Raw genomic sequence first — 25,169 nt, 5'->3', positions numbered from 1 at the left:
TCATTGTTCAGACTCCTGGCTTAGAAACTAAGATTCCCACTCCTGATTTATTCTTTGGTGACAGATCCAAATTTTTGAGTTTCAAAAATAATTGTAAACTGTTTTTTGCATTAAGACCCCGGTCTTCTGGTGATCCTATTCATCAGGTTAAAATCATCATATCTCTGCTGCGTGGTGACCCACAGGATTGCGCATTTTCTCTGGAATCTGGCAATCCTGCTTTGCTTAATGTTGATTCGTTCTTTCAGGCATTGGGGTTGTTGTATGATGAGCCTAATTCTGTGGATCAGGCTGAGAAAATTTTGTTAGCCCTGTGTCAAGGTCAAGAAGCGGCAGAATCGTATTGCCAGAAATTTAGAAAATGGTCTGTACTGACTAAATGGAATGAGGATGCCTTGGCGGCAATTTTCTGAAAGGGTCTTTCTGAATCCATTAAAGATGTTATGGTGGGGTTTCCCATGCCTGCTGGTCTGAGTGATTCTATGTCTCTGGCCATTCAGATTGATCGGCGCTTGCGCGAGCGCAGAATTGTGCACACTGTGGCGTTGCCCTCTGAGCGGAGCCCTGAGCCTATGCAGTGTGATAGGATTTTGTCTAGAGCTGAACATCATACATTCCGGCGTCAGAATAGGTTGTGTTTTTACTGCGGCGATTCTGCTCATGTTATTTCTGATTGCCCTAAGCGTACTAAGAGAATCGCTAGTTCTGTTGCCATCAGTACTATACAACCTAAATTTCTGTTATCTGTGACCTTGATCTGCTCATTATCATCATTTTCTGTCATGGCATTTGTGGATTCAGGCGCCGCTCTGAACTTAATGGACTTAGAATTTGCCAGACATTGTGGTTTTCCCTTGCAGCCGTTGCAGAACCCTATTCCTTTGAGGGGCATTGATGCTACACCGTTGGCTAAAAATAAACCTCAGTTTTGGACACAGCTGACCATGCGCATGGCGCCAGCCCATCAGGAAGATTGTCGTTTTCTGGTGTTGCATAATTTGCATGATGATATTGTGCTGGGTTTTCCATGGTTACAGCTACATAATCCGGTGTTAGACTGGAAATCCATGTCTGTGACTAGTTGGGGTTGTCAGGGGGTTCATGATCAGGTTCCTTTGATGTCAATTTCCTCTTCCCCCTCTGCTGAAGTTCCTGAGTTTTTGTCAGACTTTCAGGATGTATTCGATGAGCCCAAGTCCAGTTCCCTTCCACCGCATAGGGACTGTGATTGTGCTATTGACTTGATTCCAGGTTGTAAGTTCCCTAAGGGTCGACTTTTCAACCTGTCTGTGCCTGAACATGCCGCCATGCGGAGCTATATTAAGGAGTCTTTGGAGAAAGGGCATATTCGGCCATCTTCTTCACCGTTGGGAGCGGGGTTCTTTTTTGTTGCCAAGAAGGATGGATCCTTGAGACCCTGTATTGATTATCGCCTTTTGAATAAGATCACGGTTAAATTTAAATATCCCTTGCCTTTGCTTACTGATTTGTTTGCTAGGATTAAAGGGTCTAGCTGGTTTACTAAGATTGACCTTCGAGGGGCATATAATCTTATTCGTATCAAGCAGGGTGACGAACGGAAAACTGCATTTAATACGCCCGAAGGCCATTTTGAATACCTTGTGATGCCATTCGGACTCTCTAATGCCCCATCTGTGTTCCAATCCTTCATGCATGATATCTTTCGGAGTTATCTTGATAAATTCATGGTTGTATATTTGGATGATATTTTGATTTTTTCCAATGATTGGGAGTCTCATGTGAAACAGGTCAGGATGATATTTCAGATCCTCCATAATAATGCTTTGTTTGTGAAGGGGTCAAAGTGCCTCTTTGGAGTGCAGAAGGTTTCTTTTTTGGGTTTCATTTTTTCTCCCTCATCTATAGAAATGGATCCGGTTAAGGTTCAGGCCATTCATGATTGGATTCAGCCCACATCTGTGAAGAGCCTTCAGAAATTCTTGGGCTTTGCTAACTTTTATTGTCGTTTCATTGCCAACTTCTCCAGTGTGGTTAAACCTCTAACCGATTTGACCAAGAAAGGCGCTGATGTAACGAATTGGTCCTCCACGGCTGTTTCTGCCTTTCAGGAGCTTAAACGCCGATTTACTTCTGCCCCTGTGTTGCGTCAGCCAGATGTTTCTCTTCCATTTCAGGTTGAGGTTGACGCGTCTGAGATTGGGGCAGGGGCCGTTTTGTCTCAGAGGAATTCTGATGGTTCCTTGATGAAACCGTGTGCCTTCTTTTCTCGGACGTTTTCGCCTGCGGAACGCAATTATGATGTCGGCAATCGGGAGTTGTTGGCTATGAAGTGGGCATTTGAGGAGTGGCGACATTTGCTTGAGGGGGCCAAGCACCGTATTGTGGTCCTGACCGATCATAAGAATCTGATTTACCTCGAGTCTGCCAAACGGCTGAATCCTAGACAGGCTCGATGGTCCCTGTTTTTCTCCCATTTTGATTTTGTGGTCTCGTACATTCCTGGTACTAAGAATGTTAAGGCGGATGCCCTCTCTAGGAGTTTTTTTACTGATTCCCCTGGGGTTCTTGAGCCGGTCGGCATTTTGAAGGAAGGGGTGATTCTTTCTGCCATCTCCCCTGATTTGCGACGGGTTCTTCAGGAATTTCTGGCTGATAAGCCTGACCGCTGTCCTGTGGGGAAACTGTTTGTTCCTGATAGATGGACTACTAAAGTGATTTCTGAGGTTCATTGTTCTGTGTTGGCTGGCCATCCTGGGATTTTTGGTACCAGAGATTTGGTTAGTAGGTCCTTTGGTGGCCTTCTTTGTCACGGGATGTGTGTTCTTTTGTGCAGTCCTGTGGGATTTGTGCGCGGGCTAAGCCTTGCTGTTCCCGCGCTAGTGGGTTGCTTTTGCCATTACCGGTCCCCGAGAGGGCCTGGACACATATTTCTATGGATTTTATTTCCAATCTTCCGGTTTCCCAAAGACTGTCGGTTATTTGGGTTGTCTGTGACCAATTTTCTAAGATGATTCTTTTGGTGCCTTTGCCTAAATTGCCTTCTTCTTCTGATTTGGTTCCATTGTTTTTTCAGCATGTGGTGCGTTTGCATGGTATTCCGGAGAATATTGTGTCCGACAGAGGTTCCCAGTTTGTTTCTAGGTTTTGGCGGGCCTTTTGTGCCAAGCTGGGCATTGATTTGTCTTTTTCTTCTGCATTTCATCCTCAGACAAATGGCCAGACTGAGCGAACTAATCAGACCTTGGAGACCTATTTGAGATGCTTTGTGTCTGCTGATCAGGATGATTGGGTGGCTTTTTTGCCATTGGCCGAGTTTGCCCTTAATAATCGGGCTAGTTCGGCTACTTTGGTTTCGCCTTTTTTTTGTAATTTTGGTTTTCATCCTCGTTTTTCTTCTGGGCAGGTTGAGCCTTCTGACCTTCCTGGTGTGGATTCTGTGGTCGACAGGTTGCAGCAGATTTGGGCTTATGTGGTGGACAATTTGGTGCTATCTCAGGAGGAGGCTCAACGTTTTGCTAATCGTCGTCGGTGTGTTGGTTCCCGGCTTCGGATTGGGGATCTGGTTTGGTTATCTTCCCGTCATGTTCCTATGAAGGTTTCTTCCCCTAAGTTTAAGCGTCGATTTATTGGTCCTTATAGGATTTCTGAGATTATTAATCCAGTGTCCTTTCGCCTGGCGCTTCCGGCCTCGTTTGCTATTCATAATGTCTTCCATAGATCTTTGTTGCGGAAATATGTGGAGCCCGTTGTTCCCTCTGTTGATCCTCCGGCCCCTGTATTGGTCGATGGGGAGTTGGAATATGTTGTTGAGAAGATTTTGGATTCTCGTTTTTCGAGGCGGAAGCTTCAGTACCTTGTCAAGTGGAAGGGTTATGGCCAGGAGGATAATTCTTGGGTTTCTGCCTCTGATGTCCATGCCGTTGACTTGGTTTGTGCCTTTCATCTGGCTCATCCTGATCGCCTGGGGGCTCTGGTGAGGGTTCGGTGACCCCTCCTCAAGGGGGGGTACTGTTGTGAATTCAGCTTTTGGGCTCCCTCCGGTGGTTGTAGAGGGTAATGCAGTTGTGTCTGGATTGCAGGAGTGGACATGTGTTTCTAGTAATTGCAGGAGGACGGACTGGGGTATATAGCTTTGCAGGATCCTTTAGTCAGTGCCAGTTGTCCATTGTTCTTGAAGGATTCACTTCCCTGCTGGTCTCTCCAGTTTGCTGTGATTTTCTACAAAGATAAGTCCTGGCTTTGTTTTTTCTGTCCACCTGCAGTGGACCTTATAGTTCTGTGCATTTTCATGTTTTTGTCTTGTCCAGCTTGGTCTGTGAAGATTTATTGCAGCCTAGCTATTTCTCTGGAGATGCAGATATACCCCCCATGTCTTTAGGCAGATGTGGTGATCCGTATTTTCTGCGGTGGATATTTTCTAGTGTTTTTGTACTGACCGCATAGTACTCTGTTCTATTCTTTCTTTTTAGCTAGTATGGCCTCCTATGCTAAAATCTGATTTCATATCTGCATATGTTTTTTCCCTCTCCTCTCACAGTCAATATTTGTGGGGGGCTATCTATCCTTTGGGGATTTTCTCTGAGGCAAGATAGGTTTCCTGTTTCTGTCTTTAGGGGTAGTTAGATGTTAGGCTGTGCCGAGGGGTCTAGGGAGAGTTAGGTACCCCCCACGGCTGCTTTTAGTTGCGCTGCTAGGTTCAGGGTTTGCGGTCAGTACAGGGACCACCTTCTCCAGAGTACGTCTCATGCTGCTCCAAGGCCACCAGATCATAACAGGGGTACTGTTGTGAATTCTGCTTTTGGGCTCCCTCCAGTGGTTGTAGAGGGTAATGCAGTTGTGCCTGGACTGCAGGATTGGACAGGTGTATCTGCTAATTGCAAAGCTGACTGGGGTATATAGCTTTGCAGGACTCTTTAGTCCCTGCCAGTTGTCCATTGTTCCTTTGGAAGTGTTGGTCCTGCCTGGCCTCTCCTGCTTGCTGCCAATTCAGCAAAGTTAAGTGTTTGCTTCATTTTGTTTTAGACACACTGCTGTGTGTTTATTTTCTGTGCTATCTTGTTTCTATTTTGTTCCTGCTAGACTGTGCCTGATGTTTTTCTCAGTCTAGTTGGATTCACTGGAGTCGCAGATATACTCTCCACATCTTTAGTTAGGTGGTGGAGTTTTTGTATTTTTCTGCTGTGGATATTTTGTAGTGTTTTATGCTGACCGCATAGTATCCTGTACTTTCCTTTCCTTTCTCGGTAGAAGTGGCCTCCTTTGCTTATCCCTGTTTTCAGTCTGCGTGTGTCTTTTCCTCTCCTACTCACAGTCATTATTTGTGGGGGGCTGTCTATCCTTTGGGGGTCTACTCTGAGGCAAGACAGTTTTCCTATTTCCATCTTTAGGGATATTTAGTTCTCCGGCTGTGTCGAGGTGTCTAGGTCTGGTTAGGCACACCCCACGGCTACTTCTAGTTGCAGTGATAGGATCAGGGTTTGCGGTCAGTATATTTACCACTGCTCCAGCGAAGGTCATTTCATGCTGCTCCAAGGCCACCTGATCATAACAGTGAGCGCTGACTGGAGGGGAGTATGGAGGGGGCACTGACAGAGTAGGAAGGGGACAATTCGCGGCTGGACTGTGCAGGCCGCGACCAATCAACGACGCTGGATTTCCATTGACAGACAGACGGAAGTGACCCTTAGACGATTATATACATAGATATGTATATATCTATTCTCTCTATTCTATTCTAACCTGTCAGTGTAATTTTATTTTGTATGCGGCACATGAATTGCCGGCTTTTCAAAGGATGCCGATGCATAAAAATTGGACAGCAGTCGCATGGTCCGAGTGCTGTGTGATTTTTTTCTCGCACCCATAGGCTTGCATTGGCGAGTCATGGCCAAGCCCCGGTGACAATCGCAGAATGCTGCAATTTTACACACACGCTGAATACGCCCGAGAAAATAAACGGTAATGTGAGCTGCCCCAGAGATTTACACTGGTCCGAGTGCTATGCAAGAAAACATTATTCTTAATCTACGGTAGCGTCCCCATTTATTTGTGAAGTGCTTGTGACGCTGATTCACTGCTCACAGTCGTGAAACAGGGTAGTCAGGAGGATCAAAGTCAGATACCAGGAGGGCTTGTAGCAGAGAGGGGCAATACAAAGGCGTGGTCAAGTCTGGGGTCAAATGCCAGGAGGTAACTTCAAGATAAGGGGATAAGAGAAATGGATAATCGGAGGCCAAGTCCAGGGTTAGATACTTGAGATCAGAGATCATCAACAACAAAAGTGATAACACCTACGAATAGTCACCACAAATCCAACGTCTGACAACAAGATCAGCAAATCAGACACAGAGCTACATCACAGAACAAAACTACAGCTGTCAATGGTCTGCTCATATTTAGCCACCTAAATAGCCCGCAGGCTAGGCCAGATTGAGAAGCAGGTAGAATAGAAGATATATCATGGCACAGCTGTGTTGGTGCTCAAATAGGCTCCCAAGCCAATATAATAGAGAAATAAAATTTGGAACTCAACCGATATGGATCCATAGAAAAAACCTTTAATGCAAGGGCAGCACGGTGGCTCAGTGGATAGCACTGCAGCCTTGCAGCACTGGGGTCCTGGGTTCTAATCCCGCCTAGGACAACATCTGCAAGGAGTTTGTATGTTCTCTCCATGTTTGCGTCGGTTTCCTCTGGGTACTCCAGTTTCCTCCCACATACCAAAGACATACTCATAGGAAATTTAGATTGTGAGCCCCATCGGGGACAGTGATGATAATGTGTGCAAACTGTAAAGTGCTGCAGAATATGTTAGCACTGTATAAAAATAAAGATTATTATTATTAATGCAGTCCAAAATATAATAAACGTTTCAGTCAACAATCGACCTTCTTGCACAATTGCACAATATTCTTGCACAATATTTGAATAAGAAAATTAATACATCACAGATATGGTAAAAAAAGAATCAATCAAAATCAGCAGCAATGAGACCAAAATACAAGTAGTGTACTTTTATGTACAACAAGCACTATGAAAGTGAGGATAAAAAAAGGATAAGGGGAAAATTGGGGAAAAGAAAAAAGGAAAAAACATACCAGACTGCTCAAATGAAATCCACTAAGGTGCAATTGTCTAAAGATTAACATGAGTCATATGGTGATTATCTATAGGTGTGGAAGGAGATAGAAAAATAATATATATAATATGTGGTCATGCCTAGTATGGAAGCGAAGTACATGAGCTCAAGCGAATATCAGATAGGGGAAAATATCTGTAAATAGTGAAATAAATAAGGAAATAGGGGCTCAGTATATACAGATCCAAAATATGGTAGTAATATTAGTGATCCTAACCTGTAAGGCGGGTAGATATATCCTTTTTTTGTCCTCACTTTCATGGTGTTTGTTGTACATAAAAGTAAACTACTTGTATTTTGGTCTCATTGTGAGACCCCCAGAAGAAGGCACTGAGCCGAAACGCGCGTTGGGGCGGGTGGCACCACGGTCTCTCAGGTAAAATCCCTTGGAACATCTTACATTTTGGTTTCATTGTCATTGCTCTCTCCACCACTGTATCCAGTTGATGTTTTGTACTCTTTTTCGTGCCCTTAGTATCCTTGCACTTTATAATATACCTTACATCCATATACTTCTAATTGGCACATCTTTGATTGCACTTTGCACTTTTTTGAGCTGATCTGCATACTCTTCATTCTTCTTCTGCCTTGGGTATTTTTGCCTGTATATAACTATGGTGTCCACCATTCTTTTGGCTTTCCATTCCCAATTCCCTGTTACTTTTTTCATGCTGTTACATTTGTATTTTTACTGCTATTTAATAAAGCTTTGTATTTTTAGCATATTGGTTCTTATTGGTGCTTTTTTCTTTATATGATTTTCACTATTGTGGCACTGAACCTTTTCTGTACATCCTTGCACCTCTACACACTGTTCCATCTATTAATGGTACAAACTGTGGGTGTTGGCTTGATATATAGGACAATATAATAAACAAATAATACAAATAATGTGATGATTGTATCTAAAAGGTATCATTAGACAGCCTGTCGGTAATTAATAATTTTAGGGATTTGCAATGAAGAAGTTTGGATTTTAATGAACGTGCTGGAGTGCATCTAAAATACATGTCACAATATGACCTAATCTAACCTATATGTACAGCACATGGATCTATTGTGATTTCAATATTATCTAACAAGTTTTACATGATACTCACGACATCTAGAACAAGATGATACAACCACACCAGCACTACATCATGCTCCATGCTGATGGCTATAGCACAATATGTTTTACAATAGCATCATTGGGATGGTTTATTGAATAACAATATTAATTATCTGACATTAGAATTTTGATCTGCATTATTTCACAATGCTTGTTCTATTGTTGGCATGCATTACAAGCACCTAAAGGATATACAGCTAATGTTTTCAGATTTGCAGGTTGTATGAAGTTTTGAAAGAGGAAATGTTTTCTCAATCTCTATGAGATGGAATGCTATGAGGAACACTGGTACCCAGCTTAGTAATCTATGGAGAAAGCAGCAGCAAGCATTCAATTTCCTTCAGCGATGTCACAGGGATATAAAGCTTTACATAGTGCCCTTTGAAATCTATAGGCTATCTATGTAATCCACAGACAGGCAAGTTCCTCCATAAAGAGAGATGTAGCTACTGTTTATTTGGACTAAACGGGGTTTTCCAGTAACTTATCCTTATGATTAATATGAGATGGGTGGGGGTACCACCAGCAGAATATCATCAAAAAGTTAAATTGTTTCAGTTAGTCGGTGCAAAAAGTGAAACTCATATATTATATAGAGTCATTACAAACAGAGTGATCTATTTCAAGTGTTTATTTTTGTTAATGTTGATGATTATGGCTTACACCCAATGAAAACTCAAAAGTCATTATCTCAGTAAATTAGAATACTTTATAGCACCAGCTTGAAAAATGTTTTTAAAAATGTTAAAATCCGAAATGTTGGCTTACTGAAATTTATGTTCAGTAAATGCTCTCAATACTTGGTTGGGGCTCCTTTTGCATCAATTACCTCATCAATGTGGCGTGGCATGGAGATGATCAGCCTGTGGAACTGCTGAGGTGTTATGGAAACCCAGGTTGCTTTGATAAGCAGCCTTCAGCTCGTCTGCATTGTTGGGTCTGGTGTCTCTCATCTTTCTCTTGACAATACCCCATAGATTCTCTATGGGGTTAAGGTCAGGTGAGTTTGCTGGCCAATCAAGCACAGTAATACTGTTATTTTTAAACCATTTATTGGTACTTTTTGCAGTGTGGACAGATGCCAAGTCCTGCTGGAGAATGAACTTGCCATCTCCAACAAGCTTATCGGTAGAGGAAAGCATGAGGTGCTCTAAAATTTCCTGGTAGATGGCTGTGTTGACATGGTTCTTGATAAAACACAGAGGATCAACACCAGCAGATGACATGGCTCCCCAAACCATCACTGATTGTGGAAACTTCGCAATACACCTCAAGCAGCTTGGATTGTGTGCCTCTCCACTCTTCCTCCAGATTCTGGGACCTTGATTTCCAAGTGAAATGCAAAATTTACTTTCCTCTGAAAACAACACCTTGGACCATTGAGCAACAGTCCAGTTCTTTTTCTCCTTGGCCCAGGTAAGACGCTTCTGGCGTTGTCTATTGGTCATGAGTGGCTTGACACAAGGAATGCGACACTTGTAGCCCATGTCCTGGATAGGTCTGTGTATGGTGGCTCTTAAGACAATGAATCCAGCAGCAGGCCATTCATTGTGAATCTACCCCAAAGTTTTGAATGGCCTTTTCTTAACAATCCTTTTAAGGCTGCGGTTATCCCACTTGTGCACCTTTTTCTACCACACTTTTTCCTTCCACTCATCTGTCCATTAATATGCTTGGATACAGCACTCTGTGAACAACCCACTTCTTTAGCATGGACCTTTTGTGGCTTACCCTCCTTGTGGAGTGTGTCAATGACTGCCTTCTGGACATCTGTCAAGTCAGCAGTCTTCTCCATGATTGTGGAGCCTACTGAAACAGACTAAAGGACCTTTTTAAACACTTAGGAAGCCTTTGCAGGTGTTTTTTTAATTATTCTAAATTACTGAGATAATGACTTTTGGGTTTTCATTGGCTGTAAGCCATAATCATCAACATTAACAGAACACTTGAAATAGATCGCTCTGTTTGTAATGACTCTATATAATATATGAGTTTCACTGAAGAACTGAAATAAATGTTATGCACTTGTATATGTAAATCAGTTAACCGATTAAACAAAATCTCTAGGCCAACAAAGGTACGCCGGATTTGTTCAATACAGAACATAACTCACCTCTCCTGTTGAAATATCCTTAGATACTTTAAGTTTTAGGATCTTTCTAAAAGCCAGGGCTAAAACCGCTCCTTTCAATCGAATTCCTGTTCTATAGCTCATTGCCCAGTTCAGTGCAAAAGACCAGGACCTTACAAGCTCTGCTGCGAAAATTCCAAATGCTACTAATAGTCCATAAAGGAGGTTAGATTCAGTTGATTCTGTGTACTCCAGCAGCGCACGGATGAAGATGGCCTGTAGACAGCGAGAAAAAGTATCAACATGCATTGTCTCTGATAATGAATTTCCTACAGATATCCCTTGTCAGCTACATGTGATGTTTACATCATTTTGCCTCCGTTTTGTATCCAATTTTTTAATCTTAAAAACTGAAGCAGGTAGACTGTTTAAAATATTTCTTCCATTAACACTTACCAATTGATCAGTTAAAATGTATGAAATCCAAACAGACAACAGATTAAAAATGGTTGTTTTCCATGTTTCATCTGTTCTTGACAGTTCTCCAAAGACTTGAATGCATAAGTATTAAACAGTCCTTCCAGATAAAAATACAAAAAAAACATACACTCACTTCAGGGACCGATGCCTCTCCAGCAATGTCGGAATTGAGTCTCTTATGGTCACGTGCATTATGTTATGCAAGCGCCACAGCCAGTTAGTAGCCACTGACCGGCTGCAGCCTTAACACGTCAATTTGACAGAAGTGTGAAAGTTTCATTTCATCAGCCGCCACTGATAGTATGTGATGTGAAAGCTGAAGCCTATCATTGTGACCATCAGTAGACACTGTGCCAATACCGACAGTGCTGGAATAGCATCAGTCTGGAGGCTGAATATGTTTTATAACCACCAGTAGACATCATACAGACAGTGCTGAATCAACATCAGTTTGGAGGCTGAATATATGTTTTGCAACCACCGGTAGACATTGTGCTAGACATTGTGCCAACAGAGCTGGAACAGCATCAGTCTGGAAACTGAATATATATTTTGTGCCCACCGGTAGACAGTGGTGACAGTTGTTAGGGTTAGCGGAACGCACCGAGTAAAATAGATGTTTATTATGAATGGTGCGTTCGCAGCCCGGGGTCCACCGTGCAGGAAGAACCTGCTGCTAGTGAATGGCGGCACTGTTTGGCGGTATAGACTAGTTCTGTTATCTCACAGAGCAACCGCGAGAGGAAAGCACTGCGCCCTGTTAGCCTCACAGGAGCACAAGCTTACTGCCAAACTGATAGCAGTCAGTGGTTATGCACACACGCAATCTCCTCACCGGAGGTGCCGGTATTCTAGGGGCTTATTTCAGCCGGGTCCCTGAATCACGTTCACACAATCTCCTCGCCGGAGGTGCCAGCATTCTAGGGGATTATTTCAGCCGGGTCCCTGAATACAAACATACATAACCACACTGGCGCAAAGCACATATTAGAATTGATACTAGCGCATGGCCGTGCGGCCATGCGAGCCTTAAATAGCTGCAGCACGTTTAGGACCTTCCAAAGAAGGACCAATGGAGTTGCCGCAGTACCTGAGCATGTGACCCCAGATCTCCACTGAGAGATCTTGCCCCGGGCATGCTCAGAGTGCAAAGCAGGATTTAGTCCTAGCACCTACAAGGACCTTAGCTGCAGTATCTGATCATGTGACCCTCGATCTCCACTGAGAGATCTTACTCTGTGCATGCTCAGAACGTGAAAAGCAGGACTTAGACCCAGAAGTGTCTGCTCGCCGCTTCCCAGCGGAAATGCAGCAGTAACTCTCAGCACAGAGTCAGACTGAGCGAGACGCTGGGATCGACGTGTCCGCTGAGCAGGCTCCACTGTGGCAGGAGAAGAATGGGAGACCGCAGCGGAGATGGCCCGAGATTCCCCCTGTGCAGAGGCAGGAACTCGACCCCTAACATTACCCCCCTCCTTGGGCCTCGCTACGTTCAAAGGCAGTAATGAGCTGCGGCGCCTGAATGTGCTCAGCAGGCTCCCAGGACCTATCCTCAGGGCCATAACCCTTCCAGTCCACCAAATAACATTTTTTGCCACGTACCACCTTGCACCCCAAAATAGCGTTCACCTCGAAATCGTCCGTAGACGAACCTGATGTCCCGGCAGATGACTCAGAAAACCGGGACATGTATACGGGCTTAAGGAGGGACACATGAAAGGTGTCGGTGATACCAAGGCGTGGAGGAAGGGCTAGACGGTAGACCACAGGATTAACCTGTTCGAGGACCTTGAATGGACCCAAGTAGCGAGGTGCAAACTTAGTGGACTCTACACGCAGCCTGATGTTACGGGCGGAGAGCCACACTAAATCGCCAGGAGCAAAGGTCGGGGCAGGGCGCCGATGTGCATCGGCGGAGGACCTCATTCTCTCCTTGGGGGCCCGAATGGCATCCTGAGTGCGGTCCCAAATGTTCTGTCCCTCCACTGCCCAGTCTGCCACCCTGGAGTCAGCAGAGGACATGGGCATAGGCACAGAAACACGCGGATGCTGGCCGTAATTAAGGAGGAAAGGAGTCTGACCAGTGGAGTCGGCTACAGCATTGTTAAGGGCGAACTCTGCCCATGGTAATAAAGATGCCCAGTCATCCTGCCTGGCAGAAACAAAATGTCGCAAATATGTGACCAGAGTCTGATTGGCCCTCTTTACCAACCCATTCATCTGGAGGTGCCGGTATTCTAGGGGCTTATTTCAGCCGGGTCTCTGAATCACGTTCACACAATCTCCTCGCCAGAGGTGCCAGCATTCTAGGGGATTATTTCAGCCGGGTCCCTGAATACAAACATACATAACCACACTGGCGCAAAGCACATATTAGAATTGATACTAACGCATGGCCGTGCGGCCATGCGAGCCTTAAATAGCTGCAGCACATTTAGGACCTTCCAAAGAAGGACCAATGGAGTTGCCGCAGTACCTGAGCATGTGACCCCAGATCTCCACTGAGAGATCTTGCCCCGGGCATGCTCAGAGTGCAAAGCAGGATTTAGTCCTAGCACCTACAAGGACCTTAGCTGCAGTATCTGATCATGTGACCCTCGATCTCCACTGAGAGATCTTACTCTGGGCATGCTCAGAACGTGAAAAGCAGGACTTAGACCCAGAAGCGTCTCTCACCGCTGCCCAGCACTGACTTCAATGGCAGAAGCAGGAAATGCAGCAGTAACTCTCAGCACAGAGTCAGACTGAGCGAGACGCTGGGATCGACGTCTCCGCTGAGCAGGCTCCACTGCGGCAGGAGAAGAATGGGAGACCGCAGCGGAGATGGCCTGAGATTCCCCCTGTGCAGAGGCTGAATATAGGTTTTGAAACCAGTGGTAGATATCATGCAGACAGTGCTGGAACAGCATCAGTCTGGGCACTGAATAAACAGTGAAGGAAATAATGATTTGATCCCTTGCTGATTTTGTAAGTTTGCCCCCACTGACAATGACATGAGCAGTCTAATTTTAAGGGTAGGTTAATTTTTAACATTGAGTGATAGGATAGCAAAAATAAAATCCAGAAATTCACACTGTTTAAATTATATAAATTTATTTGCATTTTGTAATGAGAAATAAATATTTGATCCCCTACCAACCATTAAGAGTTGTGGCTCCTACAGGCCAGTTAGACGCTCCTAATCAACTCCTTACCTACATTAAAGACAGCTGTCTTACATAGTCACCTTTATAAAAGACTTCTGTCCACAGACTCAATTAATCAGTCATACTCTAACCTCTACAACATGGACAAGACCAAAGAACTTTATAAGGATGTCAGGGACAAGATCATAGACCTGCCCAAAGCTGGAATGGGCTACAAAACCATAAGTAAGATGCTGCGTGAGAAGGAGACAACTGTTGGTGCAATAGTAAGAAAATGTAAAAAATACAAAATGACTGTCAATTGACATCGATCTGGGGCACCATGCAAAATCTCACCTCGTGGGGTATCCTTGATCACGAGGAAGGTGCGAGATCAGCCTAAAACTACACAGGGGGAACTTGTTAATGACCAGGCCAAAGAGGAAAAAATAGGTGATGGAGTAGAACAATCCTTTCTTTATTCAATGCAAGTAGTACATGGATGCAGGGGAGCAGGTGCAGCGAAGGATGATGGCCGTTTCACATCGATCAGATGCTTCAACGGGTCCAGGAACCGTTGGTGTTACCTGGACCAGTTGAAGCATCTGATCGACGTGAAACGACCATGATCCTTCACTGCACCTGCTTCCATGCATCCATGTACTACTTGCATTGAATAAAGAAAGGATTATTTTACTGCATCACAGAGTGCCACCTATTTTTTCCTCTTTTGCCTGGACTTTGTACGACGCTGATCGTTTCAGGGGTTGTACCTGGGATTTTGCAAGCCATATACTGCTGATCTGCTGAGTAAGCTTGAAAAGGTATGTTTTAAGTTGCTTGGTGCTGGTTTTTCTCATTTTCCCCAGGAACTTATTAATGATCTCAAGGCAGATCGGACCACAGTCACCAAGCAAACCATTGGTAACACATTACGCTGTAAAGGTTTAAAATCCTGTAAGGTTTCCCTACTCAAACAGGCACATGTGCAGGCCCATCTGAAGTTTGCCAATGAACACCTGGATGATTCTGTGAGTGATTGGTAGAGGGTGCTGTGGTCAGATGAGACAAAAATTAAAGAGAGTCTGTCACCCCTTTTTTCAATTTGAGATAAAAATAAAGTTCAATTTACCCGCCCATCGGACCAGGGTAATTTACATAGGACAACGGAGAGATTACAAAGGTATTTTCCCAGCAAAGGTGGGGAATCAGGGGATATGAAAGGTACTGCTGTAATGCAGAGCTCATGCACAATTGAACTATATTTTTATCTCAAATCGAAAAAAAGGGGTGACAGGTTCCGTTTAAGCTCTTTGGCATTAACTCAACTCGCCGTGTTTGGAGGAAGAGAAATGCTGCTTATGACCCAAAGAACACTTTCTCCACTGTCAAGCATGGAGGTGGAAACATTATGTTTTGGGGGTGTTTCTCTGCTAAGGGCGCAGGACTACTTTAGAATGGATGGAGCCATGTACCATAAAATCCTGAGTCACAACCTCCTTCCCTCCACCAGGACATTAAAAATGGATTGTGGCTGGGTCTTCCAACAAGACAATGACCCAAAACATACAGCCAAGGAAACAAAGGAGTGACTCAAAAAGAAGCACATGAAGGTCATTGAGTGGTCTAGCCAGTCTGCAGACCTTAATCCCATAGAAAACTTATGGAGGGAGTTGAAGCTCCGAGTTGCCAAGCGACAGCCTCAAAATCTTAATGATTTGGAGATGATCTGCAAAGAGGAGTGGACCAAAATTCCTCCTGACATATGCGAAAACCTCATCATCAACTACAAAACTGCTGTGCTTGCTGTAGTGCAGCAGTATCCACGCTGTGCAGTGATGAGGCAGTGACCCAGGAAAGTTCAAAACAAAGTCTCTTTAATGCTCAACTCACATAAACAGAGCACACGATATCCTCTGGTTTGCAGTCAATATTCATGACAGTCCACCTCCAAGACCGGTTGCCGTGGGGGACTGCACCGCTGTGTACGATATGGGTATCAGGCCTTTCAGCTCTGTTTACCTGTGTTGCCTCACATAGGTGGAGCCCTGCAGAGCCTTCAGCTCTGCACGTTTGCTAGACCAAACTATCACTGACTTTGACCCTGACACACCCAAACCCTAGACTGCAGGGTTTTTAACAGGAAACTGTGACAGTCAGCCACATGGAAAACCCGGCCTTGAATGAAACGGACTGCACCACTACTATTCTGTAGTCCATTTCAAAACACAAAAGCCCAGAGCAGGTTTTCTTAAATCTGCCCTGGACACATAGCATGCCCAGGACCAATACTCACTTTCGGTCTGCATTGCAATCACAGCTACACCTGTGACTGCAATGCACTCCCATGGCTTCAATACGCCTCCGTGCGCATCCTGGGGGAACACACAGCGACCCCTACATGTAATACCGGTCACTGGCTCACAGTGCCAGCAAGGGTTTTGCAAACAAGTATTAAGTCTTGCTTGCCAGAGGGATCAAATACTTATTTCTCACTGCAAAATGCTAATAAATTTATATAATTTAGACAGTGTGATTTTCTGGATTTTATTTTTGATATTCTATCTCTCAATGTTAAAAATTAACCTACCCTTAAAATTACCTACCCCTTCAAGTCCGGTTTCACATGTTCAAGTTCTATGATCTATATACAGAACTCAGGCTGAACAGCCTTATATATCTACTAGATGGTGGTGCGATTCTAACGCATCGAGTATTCTAGAATATGTATTTATGTATGTATATAGCAGCCACATAGTATATAGCACAGGCCACGTAGTATATAGGAGCCATGTAGTATATAGCAGACAAATACTACGTGGCCTGTGCTATATACTATGTGGCTGCTATATACAGTACATACATATTGTAGAATACCCGATGTGTTAATACAGGTCACGCAGTATATAGCAGCCATGCAGTATATAACACAGGCCACGCAGTATATAACACTGGCCATGTAATATATAGCACAGCCCACGCAGTATATAGCAGCCACGCAGTATATAACACAGGCGACGTAGTATATAACACAGGCCACGCAGTATATAACACTGGCCATGTAATATATAGCACAGCCCATGCAGTATATAGCAGCCATATTGCCCAGTCACGTAGTATATTGCCCAGCCACGTAGTATATTGCCCAGCCACGTAGTATATTGCCCAGCTACGTAGTATATTGCCCAGTCACGTAGTATATTGCCCAGTCACGTAGTATATAACACTGCCCACGCAGTATATAACAGTGGCCACGTAATATATAGCACAGCCCACGCAGTATATAGCACAGCCCACGGAGTATATCACATAGCCCACATAGTATATAACACTGCCCACGTAGTATATAACATTGCCCACATAGTATATAACACTGCATATGTAGTATATAGCAGCCACGTGGTATCTAACACAGCCCACGTAGTATACAGCAGTGTGGGCACCATATCCCTGTTAAAAAAATAATTGAAATAAAAAATAGTTATATACTCACCCCTGGGATCCAGCGAAGCTCCGGCGATACGCGTGCAGCTGCCGCCATCTTCCGTACACAGGATGTATTGCGAAATTACCCAGATGACTTAGCGGTTTCGCGAGACCGCTAAGTCTTCTGGGTAATTTCGCAATGCATCGCCGGGAACGGAAGATGGCGGCAGGCGCGTGTGGCTCGGCGGACTATGGAGGGTGAGTATAGCAGGTTTTTTTATTATTATTATTTTTAACATTACATTTTTTTACTATTGATGCCGCATAGGCAGCATCAATAGTAAAAAGTTGGGGAAACACAGGGTTAATAGTAGCGGTTACCGAGTGAGTTACCCGTGGCATAACGCGGTCCGTTACCGCCGGCATTAACCCTGGGTGAGCGGTGACTGGAGGGGAGTATGCGGGCATCGGGCACTGACTGCAGGGAGTAAGGAGCGGCCATTTTCTTCCGGACTGTGTCCGTCGCTGATTGGTCGTGGTTGTTTTGCCGCGACCAATCAGCGACTTGGATTTCCATGACAGACACAGGCTGCGAGTGCGACCAATGAATATCCGTGACAGACAGAAGGATAGACGGAAGTGTCCCTTAGACAATTATATAGTAGACTAGATTGTGGCCCGATTCTAACGCATCGGGTATTCTAGAATATGCATGTCCCAGTAGTATATGGACAATGATGATTCCAGAATTCGCGGCAGACTGTGCCCGTCGCAGATTGGTCGAGGCAACCTTTATGACATCATCGTCGCCATGGCAACCATTATGACATCTGCGTCGATACTGTGCCCTTCGCTGAATCAGAAACGTGGGATTTCTACGTCCTTTATGACATCATCGTCGCTGTGCCCGTTGCCGATTGGTCGAGGCCTTGCGGCCTCGACCAATCAGAGACGCGGGATTTCTACGTCGATGCTGTGCCGGTCTCTGATTGGTCGAGGCCTAGCGGCCTCGACCAATCAGAGAGCCGGGATTTCCAGGACAGACAGACAGACAGACAGACGGAAAAACCCTTAGGCAATTATATATATAGATTATCCAGTTAGCTGAGGACAGAACGGACAGTTGGATCAAACATCGTGATCCAAGCATGGTCCATGTTCTATGGATATATAAATTTGCCGAAAGTAAAAGACACATAGCTCCATCATAAAAATGGATGTTTGACTGATTTCACCATATTCTAGGAGTTTGTTGGCTGTCTGTTTTAAACATAGAAAACACACAGACCAGAAAAACAGATGTGTTTCTCAACTAGTCATTTCTATATTGAGTTAGATGTGAGCATACTCATATGTCCATGTCACAGACAGTGTACAGAGTGGGTGTACCTTAAACCAGATCTGTCACCTCACCAGATTTCGTCTTAAAGACTGTTTTAAATAGATGTCTTAGACCTGATGATGCTGGTGAACTTACCTTGAAAATTCACTTTGGAATAACTGAATAAGCTTTTCTAAAGGTTGGAATGCTTATCTCAATACCAGGCAAGAAAACTGTCAAACTTGGTTTTACAGCAATTCCAACATGGATTTTCAAGATAATTACCACAACCTCACTCGGTCTTAGAGAGCTACCTATTGAGATATGCAATGTACAGTGGGGCAAAAAAGTATTTAGTCAGTCAGCAATAGTGCAAGTTCCACCACTTAAAAAGATGAGAGGCGTCTGTAATTTACATCATAGGTAGACCTCAACTATGGGAGACAAACTGAGAAAAAAAATCCAGAAAATCACATTGTCTGTTTTTTTAACATTTTATTTGCATATTATGGTGGAAAATAAGTATTTGGTCAGAAACAAAATTTCATCTCAATACTTTGTAATATATCCTTTGTTGGCAATGACAGAGGTCAAACGTTTTCTGTAAGTCTTCACAAGGTTTCCACACACTGTTGTTGGTATGTTGGCCCATTCCTCCATGCAGATCTCCTCTAGAGCAGTGATGTTTTTGGCTTTTCGCTTGGCAACACGGACTTTCAACTCCCTCCAAAGGTTTTCTATAGGGTTGAGATCTGGAGACTGGCTAGGCCACTCCAGGACCTTGAAATGCTTCTTACGAAGCCACTCCTTCGTTGCCCTGGCGGTGTGCTTTGGATCATTGTCATGTTGAAAGACCCAGCCACATTTCATCTTCAATGCCCTTGCTGATGGAAGGAGGTTTGCACTCAAAATCTCACGATACATGGCCCCATTCATTCTTTCATGTACCCGGATCAGTCGTCCTGGCCCCTTTGCAGAGAAACAGCCCCAAAGCATGATGTTTCCACCACCATGCTTTCCAGTAGGTATGGTGTTTGATGGATGCAACTCAGTATTCTTTTTCCTCCAAACACGACAAGTTGTGTTTCTACCAAACAGTTCCAGTTTGGTTTCATCAGACCATAGGACATTCTCCCAAAACTCCTCTGGATCATCCAAATGCTCTCTAGCAAACTTCAGACGGGCCCGGACATGTACTGGCTTAAGCAGTGGGACACGTCTGGCACTGCAGGATCTGAGTCCATGGTGGCGTAGTGTGTTACTTATGGTAGGCCTTGTTACATTGGTCCCAGCTCTCTGCAGTTCATTCACTAGGTCCCCCCGCGTGGTTCTGGGATTTTTGCTCACCGCTCTTGTGATCATTCTGACCCCACGGGGTGGGATTTTGCGTGGAGCCCCAGATCGAGGGAGATTATCAGTGGTCTTGTATGTCTTCCATTTTCTAATTATTGCTCCCACTGTTGATTTCTTCACTCCAAGCTGGTTGGCTATTGCAGATTCAGTCTTCCCAGCCTGGTGCAGGGCTACAATTTTGTTTCTGGTGTCCTTTGACAGCTCTTTGGTCTTCACCATAGTGGAGTTTGGAGTCAGACTGTTTGAGGGTGTGCACAGGTGTCTTTTTATACTGATAACAAGTTTAAACAGGTGCCATTACTACAGGTAATGAGTGGAGGAAAGAGGAGACTCTTAAAGAAGAAGTTACAGGTCTGTGAGAGCCAGAAATCTTGATTGTTTGTTTCTGACCAAATACTTATTTTCCACCATAATATGCAAATAAAATGATTAAAAAAACAGACAATGTGATTTTCTGGATTTTTTTTTCTGAGTTTGTCTCCCATAGTTGAGGTCTACCTATGATGTAAATTACAGACGCCTCTCATCTTTTAAAGTGGTGGAACTTGCACTATTGCTGACTGACTAAATACTTTTTTGCCCCACTGTATATGTAAAAAATCTGGTGACAGATTCTCCTTACTCTACAGTGATTCAGCAATAATACTCCTGCCTGTAGATAACACGATAGCATGGCATAAGAATTTTATAGGCAAACAGAACATGAACTCACAGGGCCAATAAAGTTTGCTACCATGGTAATAATGAGACACAATGAAGACAGCAAAAATCTGGTTCGGCAGAAAAGCCATAGCACCAGTGTGAGAGATGCTTTCCTCTTCCCTCGCTTCTGCTTCTCTGCTTCCCAAAGCCTCTGAAGCCTGTTCGTATGGAGAAAAATAAATATTTAGATCTACATATTAACTAAACTGCAAATACTTGGCATGCTACATGTATACAAGTGTACTTATTCACACTTTTATAACATTTCTGAGATGTACGAGAACTGTATATAAAGAATATAATAATTGAATATTGGTATATTGAGCATTTAGGGATCCGCCGGCATCGGGAACAGCTGATCAGCAAGGGTGCCAGGTGGCGTATCTGCACAATCTGGTATATAAGGATAGGCCATCAATATTAAAGTGCTGGACAACCCCTGTAAATATGCCTTATTTAGGATTTCTGGAATTTTTATACCATGCAACACTGTCTGTAAGTTAGAGCAAAAATGATTAATCAATATAGATAGGGTTAATGTTCTATTTTCTTGATAGAATATACTCGAGGTTTTGTCTGTGCAATGCATCACATGTTGATTATTACTACTTTTGTGTGCATTGTTTATTTTGTCTTTTACTTCCTAAACTTACCTGCCATATTGGCACATGTGTTATTTATGCACCTATTATCTCAGGGTGTAGTGTAGACCATAGATTTGAGCACATTGTAATGGGGAAAGTTTGATCCAAGACGATATGTTGTGAGAAGGATGCAATCTGATATGTCTGGTGTGATGCCAGGGTACAATCACACACAGATGTCACATCTCTGATGTGACCCCATGACAGACATGTTTAAAGGAGACTGCTTATATGGCTTGGCAGAGGAGGTTGGATGTTAGCAGAGATTGTATGTAAGCAGGTTGCTTGGATGCATCAGGGCAGACAATCAAGAGATCGTGATACTTAACCAACACTATTGATTTAGCTAACACAAAAAGGATAATCTATCGGGGGTCACGGTATTTCCTGATACGTCCAAGATGTGCGAGTCACTGGATATTCAGTGTGCTCATTGCAATGACCGTCTCAATTCCCTGAAGCACAGCTCTAGCCCACACCCTGTACTGTACATCTGCTCTGGAAGTAATGGCCTACAAGAATGGTCCTCTGCTACAGTCGGATCGTCTCCCGAGCTTGGTTCAGGTCTGGTCACAGGCTTTTACTGGTGCTGCTTACGGACTTCCACTTGCGCTGGTTATGGACCCCCACTGGCGCTGCTTACGGCCTTCAACTGGCGCTGATTACAGACTTCCTCACAGCTCAGGCCTTCTCAGGCGGCTGACTGTTCTCGGACCCTTCTGTGGCGATGGTGGCTGTAAATCCACCTAACAGACGCACAACCTATCCTGGTACAGGTTCTGGAGTCAACTGCTTCTTCTCAGCCCCTCCAGGACTTTTATAATTAGTAACTGAGATACAGGTGCCACCAGACCTGGTGTAGTCTTTAAACTCTTCCTGTGAGAACATGGGCTCCAAGTAACAAGTTCCTACTAGTGAAATTCTTTCTTTACTTTCACTTTCTCCTGTTGCCAGTAGATGGCAGTGTTCATTTGCAATTACTTAGCTAGGCATCAACTTCAACTGTATTCTTCTCTCCTGTCCACTTCCTTACATGCACATGCTGACACATGCTGTCAGGGAGACTGCGTGAAGTAGGGCTTTGCAGAACAGTTAGCAGGCAGGTATGAAGTAGCAACTGCAGCCAAGGTAGAGCATATACTAGTTGCCCCAAGTCTAGACAGTTGGAGACCACACTTGGTAGCGGCGAGAAAGGACCCTGATGCTGTTATACAAACCTTAAAGAGTAACCGTTGTTTTAATCTTTTTTATCACGCAACAATATTTCACATGAAAATAAGTAACTTTGAAATATATTTTATCAGAAAAATCTGCTTTTTTTCTCCTCCTGGACTGATCATTTATTTTCAGTTCACGGATATAAGCTATAAAATCTGTGTTCAATGAAGACAGACTTTCCCATTACTGAGATAGGAGATGACAGTTGCTGCTCATAAAAATCTATGGAGAAAGAGGGAAGAGGAGACGCTACAGGCAGACAATCTGCAACAAGTTCTGGTATGACAATTACACTTTAAGGAGGTTGACATTGTCCTAACGGTGATACTTCCTAAACCAAAAGTGCATATAATTGTAATACCAGGGGAACCACCAGTGTCTCAGGTCAAACACTTGTTGTTGTGAACCGCTTTCGCTATGAGGTTTGCCAACCACTGTTGTGATCACAGGCGGACAAAGACAGAAATGGGCCCCTATGCAAAAACAGTATATGTTCCCCATGCAGCCCAAGAGCTCATCGATATACAATTCCATCTGCTCTAGAGGTATAAATGGCCCCTTTAGCTCTCAGGTTCCTGTGTGACCGCACAGGTCGCACTAACAATATGGCCGCCTCTGGTTGTGATTAAGCTTGTAAACCTGTGAAGCTTGCTATTTTCTTCATGACGAAGCTGTGCTTCTTGACTGAGACGTTCTATTGTATTTGTTCTTGTGGCCAATAAAATAAGTGGTATTAAGTTTAATTTCAATTGAATCCTATGGATATATCTGGTGTATACCTAGTGAGCCTTTCTTGATATATACCAAATATAATTTCTGAACATGATATGAACTGAGCCTAATAACCCAGTATTACTGTAGAACAGACATGGGCAAGGTGCGGGTCGTGGGGCTGAAAACCTGAGGTCCGCAGGCCGCATCGTGCCCGCCAGCTCACTCGCTGTCTCCCGCAGTCAGCATTGGAGGAGGCGCCTCCAGCCACTTCCTCCACCAATCAGCGTGTGAAACAGCTGATACGATTACATCATGTCATCACGTCAGCTGTGTCCCGCCAGAGAGTCAGCGCATCGAAGACAGCAACAGAAGCAGAGGCAGGGCGCCTGGGAACGGGACTGAGGTGAGTATGTGGTGTGGGTTTTTTTCATGTGTATGAACATGGGGATTCTATGGGGTGAACATGTTGATTCTATGGGGTGAACATGGGGATTCTATGGGGTGAACATGTGGATGCTATGGGGTGAACATGGGGGTTCTATGGGGTGAACATGGGGATTCTATGGGGTGAACATGGGGATTCTATGGGGGGGAACATGGGGATTCTATGGGAGTGAACATGGGGATTCTATGGGGGTGAACATGGGGATTCTATGGGGGTGAACATGGGTTATTCTATGGGAGTGAACATGGAGATTCTATGGGAGTGAACATGGAGATTCTATGGGAGTGAACATGGGGATTCTATGGGAGTGAACATGGGGATTCTATGGAGAGAAAATGGGGAGTCTATGGGGTGAACATGGGGATTCTATGGGGGTGACATGCAGCACATGAGGAGGCTATGTGTGTGATATGCTGCACATGGGGAGGCCATGGGGATGTCATGCTGCACACGGGGAGGCTATGGGGATGTCATGCTGCACACGGGGAGGCTATGGGGATGTCATGCTGCACATGGTGAGGCTATGGGGTAACATGCTGCACATGGTGAGGATATGGGAAGGCTGTATACTGTCATGCAATATATGGGGAGGCTGTGTGGGGCTCAATCAGTATGTGGAGAGACTGTGGGACTCATGCTGTATATAAGAATTCTGTGTGGGGCTCATGCAGTTTATGGGGAGGCTGTGTGGGGCCTCATGCAGTATATGGGGAAACTGGGGCTCATGCAGTACATGGGGAGGCTGTGTAGGGCTCAGGCTGTACATGGCGAGGCTTTGTGAGGTTCATGCTGTACATGGGGAGGCTGTGTGGGGATCATGCTGTACATGGGGAGGCTGTGTGGGGCTCATGCTCTACATGGGGAGGCTGTGTGGGGCTCATGCTGTACATGGGGAGGCTGTGTGGGGCTCATGCTGTACATGGGAAGGCTGTGTGGGGATCATGTTGTACATGGGGAGGCTGTGTGGGGCTCATGCCGTATATAGGGAGGTGTGTGGGGATCATGCCGTATATAAGGAGGCTGTGTGGGGCTCATGCCATATATAAGGAGGCTGTTTGGCCATCCACAACAGTCATGATCTCTCATGTGGCCCTTCGGGGAAAATTAATTGCCCACCCCTGCTGTAGAATCATATTTCTCTGATGTGAGAATTTGCGATCTTACTGTATAAATACTCTTAGGTGGTTTCTAAAGCTGCAGCACACTATCACATTGTTTGTTCTTTATGTGAGCTAGCAGTACAGTACAGCCATGGCCAAAAGTTGTGAGAGTGATACAAATTTGGGATTTCACAAAGTTTGCTGCTTCAGTAGTTTTAGATCTTTTAGTCAGATAGTTCTATAGTTCCTGAAGTACAGTTATACAAATGTCTACGTTTCTTCACATATATTGACAAATACATGTGTTGAGAAATTATTTTTCAAATCTTTTATAAATGG

At 44.4% G+C, this 25,169-nt stretch overlaps 1 protein-coding gene across 1 annotated transcript in view; it reads right to left on the bottom strand.

Moving 5' to 3' along the window:
- Positions 1 to 25,169, bottom strand: part of LOC138670302 (ATP-binding cassette sub-family C member 5-like) — a 304,888-nt gene that overhangs the window by 275,945 nt on the left and 3,774 nt on the right. Inside the window, exons 3-4 of the mRNA XM_069757511.1 lie at positions 20,720 to 20,867; positions 10,345 to 10,578 (exon numbers count right to left, since the gene is read on the bottom strand). Coding sequence (XP_069613612.1) covers positions 10,345 to 10,578; positions 20,720 to 20,867 — 382 coding nt within the window. The remainder of the gene's footprint in view (positions 1 to 10,344; positions 10,579 to 20,719; positions 20,868 to 25,169) is intronic.

This window comes from Ranitomeya imitator, chromosome 3 (genome assembly GCF_032444005.1).
Source record: "Ranitomeya imitator isolate aRanImi1 chromosome 3, aRanImi1.pri, whole genome shotgun sequence".
NCBI classification, from domain to species: Eukaryota; Metazoa; Chordata; class Amphibia; order Anura; family Dendrobatidae; genus Ranitomeya; species Ranitomeya imitator.
The sequence above is the reverse complement of the archived record's forward strand: the minus strand, read 5'-3'. Positions and strand labels throughout refer to the sequence as shown.